At 56.4% G+C, this 9654-nt stretch overlaps 3 protein-coding genes across 3 annotated transcripts; 1 reads left to right on the top strand and 2 right to left on the bottom strand.

Moving 5' to 3' along the window:
• On the top strand, positions 1-6197 carry CDEST_13620 (Putative kinesin-like protein). The gene is made up of 2 exons (XM_062929776.1): positions 1-577; positions 666-6197. Exons 1-2 carry the CDS (start codon positions 514-516, stop codon positions 5804-5806), a joined length of 5205 nt encoding a protein of 1734 aa, XP_062785827.1. The 5' UTR covers positions 1-513; the 3' UTR covers positions 5807-6197.
• Positions 6198-6206: 9 nt separating this feature from the next.
• On the bottom strand, positions 6207-7366 carry CDEST_13619 (Putative cytochrome b5-like heme/steroid binding domain-containing protein). The gene is made up of 2 exons (XM_062929775.1): positions 7034-7366; positions 6207-6770 (listed from the first exon to the last, which is right to left on the bottom strand). The coding sequence occupies exons 1-2, from the start codon at positions 7332-7334 to the stop codon at positions 6613-6615; spliced, it is 459 nt and encodes a 152-aa protein (XP_062785826.1). The 5' UTR covers positions 7335-7366; the 3' UTR covers positions 6207-6612.
• An 808-nt stretch (positions 7367-8174) lies between these two features.
• CDEST_13618 (Putative peptidase M48) lies at positions 8175-9501 on the bottom strand (the record flags this gene model as incomplete). Its single annotated transcript, XM_062929774.1, has 2 exons — positions 8175-8318; positions 8434-9501. 2 exons carry the CDS (start codon positions 9499-9501, stop codon positions 8175-8177), a joined length of 1212 nt encoding a protein of 403 aa, XP_062785825.1.
• Between the last annotated feature and the right edge of the window lie 153 nt (positions 9502-9654).

Raw genomic sequence — 9654 nt, 5'->3', positions numbered from 1 at the left:
CAGCACTTCTGCTCGACGACCCGACCATTCGACGACTAAACTCCCCTTTGTATTACGCGACCACGACCCTACGACGCACGAAACGACCCTGGATTTGCGCGATAAGGCGCTCGAGCGAAGACCCCACGAGTTGTCCAGCGTGCGTTGGCCGACACAGCATCGCCTGTTTGCGGGGCCCCTGTCTGCGTCATTCCAAGAACCGCTCTTGGAAATACTTAGCCATCGAAAAGGTCGGAATCCCGCTTGACGATCCCCTCCGGTTTGCTCGCCAAACCATCCCGCTCGCCTCGGAACCCGAAGAATGATCTCGGCCAATTTCTGAGAGAGTTTTGTCGACATCACAAGTGGAAGATAGCCGGACAACGTGGACCTTGCTGTCGCCCAGTCCCCGAGGGTGGTCGATCCTGTTGGACGCTGTCAACCAGCAGCCCGTGGCCGAAGGCCTGTCATCCGCACAACCGGCGCGCTCTGCCGTGAAGTCGGGCGGCAGGTGCCCTGAACCCAGTCGCAAAGATGGCGCCAGCAGGTGGTGGAAACATCAAGGTGGTGGTGAGAGTCAGGCCGTTCAACAGTAGAGGTATGCCTTGGAGTCTGAACCCCTTTTGATGCTAGACAGACCGCACAAGGGGGTTTGGTCACCGGAACAAATGCTGACTGTAGCTCAGAAATCGATCGTGGTTCAAAATGCATCATTGAGATGAAAGACAACCAGACGATCCTCGCCACACCTCCCGATGCCCACACCAAGAACGCAAAGGATGCCGGCCAAAAAGTCTTCGCCTTTGATAGATCATACTGGTCGTTCGATCGAAAGGACTCCCACTATGCCGGTCAAGACAACCTATTCGACGATCTTGGCCAGCCGCTTTTGGACAACGCATTCGGAGGTTACAACAACTGTATTTTCGCCTACGGTCAAACCGGTTCTGGAAAGTCGTACTCCATGATGGGATACGGCAAGGAGGTCGGCATCATCCCGAATATTTGCCAAGATATGTTTAAGAGAATCACGGCCTTGCAGGAGGACAAGAACCTGCGATGTACGGTGGAAGTGTCATACCTCGAGATCTACAATGAGCGGGTGCGAGATCTGCTCAACCCGTCGACCAAAGGCAACCTCAAGGTTCGCGAGCACCCTTCGACTGGACCATACGTCGAAGACTTGGCAAAATTGGTGGTCGGCAGCTTCCAGGAGATTGAGCACTTGATGGACGAGGGAAACAAGGCAAGAACTGTCGCGGCAACCAATATGAACGAGACATCTAGCCGAAGTCATGCAGTCTTTACTTTGATGCTCACTCAAAAGAAGTTCGACCCCGAAACCAAGATGGAGATGGAAAAGGTCGCCAAGATCAGTCTCGTTGATTTGGCTGGTTCGGAAAGAGCCACATCAACAGGCGCTACAGGCGCCCGCCTGAAGGAAGGTGCCGAGATTAACAGGTCACTGTCCTCTCTAGGCCGTGTAATTTCAGCGCTCGCTGATATCTCGACTGGAAAGAAGAAGAAGGGACCTGGCGGGCAGGTCCCCTATCGAGACAGTGTTCTGACTTGGCTGCTCAAAGATTCATTAGGTGGTAACAGCATGACTGCCATGATTGCAGCCATCAGTCCAGCAGACATCAACTACGACGAAACTCTCAGTACACTACGATATGCTGATTCGGCTAAGCGAATCAAGAACCACGCGGTCGTCAACGAAGACGCCAACGCTCGTATGATCAGAGAACTCAAGGAAGAGCTTGCCCTCTTGAGGAATCAACTAGGGGGCGGCGGCGGCGGCGGAACAGCAGGTGCCGCCGGAGGAGCAGCCGGCGGCGTTGTCACGTCCGAGGAAGTCTATCCGGAAGGCACGCCTCTAGAGAAGCAATTTGTGTCCATCACATCGAGCGACGGCGCCGTGAAGAAAGTCTCTAAGGCCGAGATTGCTGAGCAGCTTAACCAGAGCGAGAAGCTGCTCACAGACCTGAACCAGACGTGGGAGCAGAAATTGGCCAAAACTGAAGAGATTCACAAGGAGCGCGAAGCCGCGCTTGAGGAGCTCGGTATCAGCATCGAAAAGGGCTTTATCGGACTCTCCACGCCCAAGAAGATGCCCCATTTAGTCAATCTCTCGGACGATCCACTGCTCGCCGAATGCCTGGTGTACAACCTCAAGCCAGGATTAACCACTGTGGGGAATATGGACACGAATGCCGACAACCAGGCGAACATTCGCCTCAACGGGACGCGAATATTACATGATCATTGCGCGTTCGAGAACGGACCAGATGGTACCGTTATGGTCATCCCCAGCGAAGGCGCCTCTGTCATGGTCAATGGTAAACGGATCGAAGAGCCTAAGCAGCTCCACTCTGGTTATCGAGTCATTTTGGGTGATTTCCACATCTTCCGTTTCAACCATCCCATGGAGGCCCAAAAGGAGAGAGCAGACAAGAGCCTTTTGAGACAGTCTGTCACAGCCAGCCAGCTGCAGAACCTCGAAAAGAGCATACCTACGCCGGCAGTCAGCCCTCGGCCAGGACACGAACGGAATTGGAGCAAGACTGGATCGGATATTGGCGACAGTCGGCCGGACTCTCCGATTCCATTTCGCACCGGACGCGATAACGATTGGAGCTTTGCGAGACGCGAGGCTGCAGAGGCTATACTCGGTACAAACCAGAACTTGGCTAGCCTTACGGACGAGGAACTCAATGCCTTGTTCGAGGGCATCCAAAGAGCGCGTGCTGAGCGTGTCAACGGCCGTGAGGGTGACGATGATGCGGAGTCAGTCACTTCATATCCTATTCGAGAAAAATACATGTCGACTGGCACCCTTGACAACTTCTCTCTCGATACCGCGCTCACCATGCCCTCGACCCCCAAACAGGGGGAAGTGGACGACAAGCTCAGAGAAGTGCGAGAGGAGATGCAATCCCAGCTCGACCGGCAAAAAGAGGAGTATCAAGACCAGCTCAAGACAGCTGAAGCAGCCAACGTCGAAGTGGAAGAGATCAGAAAGGAGAAGCTGAGGATGGAAGAAACCTTGCAGGCAATAAAAGAAGACATGCAGCAGCAATTGGAGGTTCAGCGTCGCCAATTCGAGGAAAAGCTCGAGAAAATGGATCCGCTAAAGAGGCCAAAGGCTAATCCCAAGCTGTCCGACGAGGAAATCGAAACCGCCAAGCAGGTCGTCAACCACTGGCGGACCCGACGCTACGTGCGAATGGCCGAAGCGGTTCTACAACACGCCTCGACGTTGAAGGAAGCACAGATCATGAGTAACGAGCTCGACGAAGGCGTGGTTTTCCAGTTCACCGTCGTCGACCTTGGCCACTCCATCTGTTCTACCTACGACATGGTCTTGAACGGGTTGACAGGCGAAGGGGACGATATCGCTCTCGACGAGACCCAGAAGCCATGCATCGGCGTTCGTGTCGTCGACTACAAGAATTGCGTTGTCCATCTCTGGAGTCTTGAGAAGCTTCACGACCGCGTTCGCCAAATGCGACAGATGCACCAATACCTCGATCAACCCGAGTATGCGCAGCACTTGAGCCTTGATAATCCCTTCATCGAAACCTGCATGCCGCAGTACACCCTTGTGGGAGAAGTCGACGTGCCTCTGAAGGCCGTCTTCGAGAGCAGGGTTCAGGACTTTGCGCTCGACGTTCTCTCACCACACACCTCCCACGCCATCGGCATGATCAAGCTTTCTTTGGAGCCGTCACATGCCCGAGCCCCATCCAACACGCTAAAATTCAACGTTGTTATGCACGAGATGTTGGGGTTCGCCGAGAGGGAGGGCACAGAGGTTCATGCTCAGCTGTTCATCCCCGGGGTGTCGGAGGAGGATGGCATCACAACTACGCAGATGGTCAAGGACTTTGACGAAGGGCCGATTCGGTTTGAGAGCGTGCATAGTATGAGCGTCCCTCTTTTTAGCCCGCAGAATGTCACCCTTCGGGCAGCCATTTTCGCCAAAGTATCCGCCATGCACCTGGACAAGCTGCTGAGCTGGGACGATATGAGAGATGCTGTACCGGTGTCCCGAGGTAGACCCAAAGGCGCACGAATCGCCGAGTCGCAGTTCTACACGGAGGAGAAGCATGACCTGTTGGCAAGGATACAGATCCTCGAGCTCAATGAAGAAGGAGAGTATGCGCCTGTCGAAGTCGCGCAGACGAGCGAGATGGATGGCGGCACGTTCCAGCTCCACCAGGGGCTGCAGCGTCGCATCTCCATCAACATCACGCACAGCTCCGGCGATGCGTTGCCTTGGGATGATGCGATGAATCTCAGGGTGGGCAAAATCCAGCTCCTGGACCAGGCAGGGAAGTCTCCCGACATGACTTCCACGTCCCCGACCATCGCTCTCAAGCTTGCCAACAAGCCCGCTTTCCGCGACAATGCCAACGGCACCCGAAGCATTACAATGACCGGTCAGTGGGATTCCAGCCTGCACAACTCCTTGTTGCTGGACAGAGTCACAGCGGATAAGTACCGCGTTCAGATGACGGTGGCCTGGGAAGTCAGCTCTAGCAAGTTTGCGGAACCGATGAAGTTTGCGATGCACGTCTGCTGTCAGATCATGTCGAGATCATGGGTGCGGCAGACGTCAATGTTCTCCTCGTTGTGGCAAAGCGTCCGATTTGTTCATGCGACCAGCGCCATTTTTACGCTGTCGATGCGCCCTGCGCCCATTAAGAGGATAGGCGACCTCTGGCGGATGAGCAGCCAGCACGATTATGTCAAGGGAGAAGAACAACTCACCACATGGACTCCCCGTGGGGTTTCCCTCGTCAGCGACTTCATCCTCGCTCGTAAGAAGAGAAGACGGATCGCCGAGATTGGGGCCGTGCAGACTCTGCTCAAAAAGATCGGCCTGCCCGAACCGAAGGCCAAGCCAGCAGAGCAGGAGACCCAAGACGAGGAGGACCTACCTCCCCAGTCGACATACCAAAATGATGATGACGACCTGCTGAACGACACGCCGGAGAGCTCGCAGGTGCCAGAGGATGATGACCTCGTCAACGGAGACGGTCAAGAGACGCCGCAAGCCGAAGAAGAGATAGCGACTGTTGAAGCACCGCAGGAGACAGAGATGCCAGAGCGGGAGAGGCAGATGCTTGGAAAATGCATCAAGCTCTGGCACAAGTATCCCGATCCACTGCTGCAGATCCTCAGCCCAACCAACACCGATCCCCCCACAGACGGGTCTGCGCCGGAGGCGTCGGCTCCGCCGAGCCTGATTCCGACCATCATCAGAGTGCCGAAAAACCCAAAGGTGCTCAAGGGAGGCTACCTGCTCATCCCGAACAGTAGCTCGACGAGATGGGTCAAGCGGTTTGTCGAGTTGAGACGGCCATATCTTCACATCCACTCTGTCACTGATGGCGATGAGGTAGCCATTGTCAGTTTGCGAAACTCGCGTCTCGACAGCCAGCCTGGCGTCATTGGTCTGCTGTCTGGCGATGACGATGACACGGGCTCCCAAACCAACGGCAGCGGCGAAGAGTTCCGTCCGAGCCACCGACGGACAGCATCCGGACGCGTCATCTCTACCATATGGACCGGCACCGGCACAGGCGGTGCGGCAAATGGCGCGGGCGGCGGTCTGCAGAGACTGAGCGAGCGATTACAAGCCGGCGTCTTTGCCATCTACGGTACGGACAACACATGGTTGTTCGCCGCGCGCAGCGAGCGTGACAAGAGGGACTGGATCTTTCGCATTGACCAAAGTTATTTCTCGGGAAGCGACAGCGCAAACGGCAGCGGTGCGGGAAGCCCCGACAGATACGACGACTCCCTTATCGGCGGGTACTGAACCAAACCGGCAAGGCGACGCGAGGGAACAGCGACGAGTTTCTGACGAAGCTATTTTCTTATTTTCTTCCAGTCAAGAATGAATAACGTCCGTTTGGAATCGATGGCACCGCATGCTTATGCTCACATCATCAACCAACACAACTTTCTCTTTGTTCCGTTTGTATAACGCACGACGACGAACTGCACTATACCCTCTATGATTTGGGAATGGGAAGCGCAAAGAACAGGAGATAGGGTGAAGTGAAGGGGAAAGGACAGGCAGATGACGGTCTTACTTACGGGGAATACAATAGAAAGGGGAACATGCGCAGGGAGACTGATTGGGGTTCCAATCAATGATTCAAACATCTAGACAGACAGAAAATCTGCATTTGGAAAGAGAATGCCGGGGGGGGAAAGGGAGGGGGCGGGCACGAAGCAGACGCGCACCCTGTGCTTTCCACACAAATGGGGTTGGATATGCTTGCGGCACGGGGCTTGCAGCGATAATATTCTCTGGCCGCTGCTGCGGCAGCGGCTGTACATAGTTTTACGAAGATATATCTAATGACTAACACGGTTTGATAGATGTCTGGTGTGGTGACGAGACAAGTAGATACCAGGCGTCTAAGACGTCCCACGACGTCCTTGCAAGCCACAGAGCTGGGGACCATAAAAAGTGAAAGGACGTTTTTATTTCATCCTATGCCGCTTTAAGAAAATGAAAGAAGAAGAAATGCCACAAGCACGCATATGCCAATCATGATGAAAACCGTGGTACAAAGAGGACAAAGGGCGGATCAGAACGAGGAAAATGAGCCGAAGTCACAACTTGGCGCTCTCGCCAACGGTACCGATGCGGAGCTTGCCGCCGTACTTCTCGAGAACCTTTTCGTTGTGGTACTTCCAGAACACCTTTGTCGCGTTCTTGCCTGCGAAGCGCTTGAGAATCTTCTCGCCGCCGGGGTGCTCTGATTGGAAGGCTAGACGCGAAGGGGGGACTGTCAGTATTTTGGGGACTCGGAGGGGGGAGGGGGGGGGGGGGGGGGGGGGGGGGGTGACTCGTGAGTGAAAGTAAGTCTCTGAAGATTGAGACTCATCTGAAGAGTTGGAGGGGAGACGGGAGATGCGGAAGGACGGGTGAGAGCGTGGTGGGGACAAAGGGTAGGTGGATGGACTGAGGAACCTGGAAGGGGAGAGGGAGAGAGAGAGACAGCTGAGGTAGGAAAGAGGCTGGTTTTCTTACCGGTGATGTCGTAAACGCCGTCCTCGACAATGATCCACATGTCCTTATCGGTCTTGTGCTGGGCGACCTCCTGGGTGGTGAACGTCTTGGACATTTTGGCGATTTCGGTAGGGGAGTAAGAGTGCCGTGTGTCGTGTGAAGATTGTACAGTGGCGGTCGGTATTTGTCTTGCTGAAAAGGCGAAGGCAGTGAGACGTGAGATGTTGGTTGCGAGGTGAGATTGGTGAGTGGTGGGTGAGTGATGAGGGAGGAAATTCTTAGAAGAAACGAAGTCGCACGCAAACAACACACACACACACATACACACACACACACAGCGGTCCGATCGGTACGTGCGCGAGTGACGGGCCAGAGTGAGCGTGACACGAGTCAACTTACCTCGGCTCATCTGGGCGCGAAAGAGCCGCTCTAACGTCATTCGTCCCCCGCTGATTGGGGGTTGCTCCGCCCCCGACCCCCAGACGGCCTGTGCCTGGAGTAGAAGCGCGGGAGCAAATCACAAGACGCGGATTTCTCAGCCCGCGGGATTGAGGGTCTGGGAAAGAGACCTAGGTACTGTAGATGATGGCCCCGAGGCTCCACGGGACTTCCTCCCCCGCCAAGCTTTTTTGCTTTCTCCTTCTTTCTTTTCTGGGATGTTCTACGGTGGCATGCGACAGCCAAGGATGCCGGCTTCTTCGATTGACTTTACCGGCTCGTGAGACCGAGCTGGGGACATTCCAGGTGTACCGTACAGTGCAGTCTGGATGACAGCATTGGCTTCTCTGCAAGTGTAGCTCTTCGACCGCTCGAGACGACGCTACGGCAAACAAGCATCCAATTCACAGTCGCCGTCCGCATTCGTGAAGGTGAAATCGTGGTATTGGTATCTTGTTACAAGGCGGGCCCGTATACCATCATGTCGTTTGTTCACGACCTTGGGTGATACACGACCCAGGGGAATAATGGTGAGAGAAGAAGACTCAAGAAGGAGGAGAAGCAAAAAGAGAGAGAGAAGAAAAAAAAAACCCCATCCATCCATCGCGCCGTAGGTCCAATTACGCCAGCGCCGAAAAAGCCGTAGCCCATGCCGCGCCGCGCCATGCCGTGCCGTGTCATGCTATACCGTGCCGTGCAACCATTACCCATTACGTGCGCCCGGCTAGAACTGTACAATGATGCTTCCCCGGTCCAACGCCCGCCGGAACATGTTGGCGAAGCCGGCCGTCCCCTTGCAGTCGCTGGCCTCCCACTTCTCGATGGCCTTGGGCATCCACTCCTTGTGCTTTTCGATTCGATGTTCGGTCTACATGGACGTTATTGTCAGTACCCCGGGTGTTTTAAACTGTCGTTCCGTATTGTCAAGTTTTCGCAGCACCAAAATCCAGGGAAACAGGGCAAAAGGAACCGGCACAACATACCGAAGGGTGCGTGCTGAGCAACTCGGGCACCTCCTCCGCGTGGCCCCTCTTGGCCGCCATGTCCATCCGCCGCCAGAACGCCACGGCCTCGCGTGGGTCGTAGCATGCCTCCGCCATGAGCATCAACCCGATGTAGTCGGCCTCGCTCTCTTGTAGCCGGCCCATGGGCCTGTTGAAGACGATGTCCATCAGCCCGGACCCCAGGTACTGCACCAGTATGATGGCCGGCGGGAACATGCCCGACATCATCACGAGGCCGCCCAGCAGGATGTTGGACAGGATTGACGAGCTCATGCGCTCACCGACGTGCTGCGCGAGGTTGTGTGCGATCTCGTGGCCTAGAACGGCCGCCAGCCCGTCTTCGTTACGCGTCACGCGCAGGATGCCGCTATGCACGAAAACCTTGCCGCCGGGCAGCACGAAGGCGTTGAGTGTGTGCGGATCGTCGATGACGCGGACCTCCCACTCCTGCCCGTCGAGCCCGGACACGGGAATCAGCCGCCGCATGACGCGCGCGACCATCTGCGAGCGCGGGTCCCACGAGGGCAAGAATCGCCCGCCCTGCGACTCGACCTCGTGGATGACGCGCTTGACCTGCTCGTCCGAGATGCGGTTGACCCCAGCCTCGGTGTAGCAGTTGAAGCGCGTGCGACCCGAGACGGGCACCGTCTGCAGGTTGGCATAGTAGAAGCCCACGGCCGCGAGGACGGCGGCCAAGAGGACGGCGTGGGTGCCGCGCGACTTGGCGAGCCGCACGAAGCTCGACCTGGTGACGAGCGGCCGCGCCGTGCGCAGGTGGTATTCGTGGAGGACTTCGCGGTGCGCCGGGTTGCGTGGGTCGTAGCCGCCCGGCGTGGGCGGCCGGAGAACGGGCCGGCGAGGGGTTTGGGAGAAGAATCGGTGGGGGTGCGCGGCGCGAGGGCTTCGTATTGTCGGGAGGGGAGGTATTCGATTACGCGATCGCAGGAGGAGACCGGACGGGGAGACGCCGGCCAGTGGGCGAGACGGCGACGGGCGGTATGTGGCAAGGAAGGCGGGCGGCCGCAAGAGGGCGCCGAAGGGGAACATGACGGCGGGCAACAGGGAAGGGGAGACAGCAGCGACAAGAGGCGGGTGTCTGTGTCGCGACCGCGGCGCAAAGCACCCTAGAAGAAGGAGGAGAAAACGAGCAAAGGAAAAGCGACAGGCGGTACTTGTTGACCAGGCGGGAAAATCAATGTG

The sequence above is a fragment of the Colletotrichum destructivum genome, chromosome 9 (genome assembly GCF_034447905.1).
Source record: "Colletotrichum destructivum chromosome 9, complete sequence".
NCBI lineage: Eukaryota > Fungi > Ascomycota > Sordariomycetes > Glomerellales > Glomerellaceae > Colletotrichum > Colletotrichum destructivum.
The sequence above is the reverse complement of the archived record's forward strand: the minus strand, read 5'-3'. Positions and strand labels throughout refer to the sequence as shown.

Coding starts and splice junctions, on each gene's coding strand:
- CDEST_13620 (XM_062929776.1), top strand. CDS start 514: ATGGCGCCAGCAGGTGGTGGAAACATCAAGGTGGTGGTGAGAGTCAGG. Junction 578..665: donor CAGGCCGTTCAACAGTAGAG/GTATGCCTTGGA, acceptor ACTGTAGCTCAG/AAATCGATCGTGGTTCAAAA.
- CDEST_13619 (XM_062929775.1), bottom strand. CDS start 7,334: ATGTGTGTGTGTGTGTTGTTTGCGTGCGACTTCGTTTCTTCTAAGAAT. Junction 6,771..7,033: donor CGGCGTTTACGACATCACCG/GTAAGAAAACCA, acceptor CTTCGCGTCTAG/CCTTCCAATCAGAGCACCCC.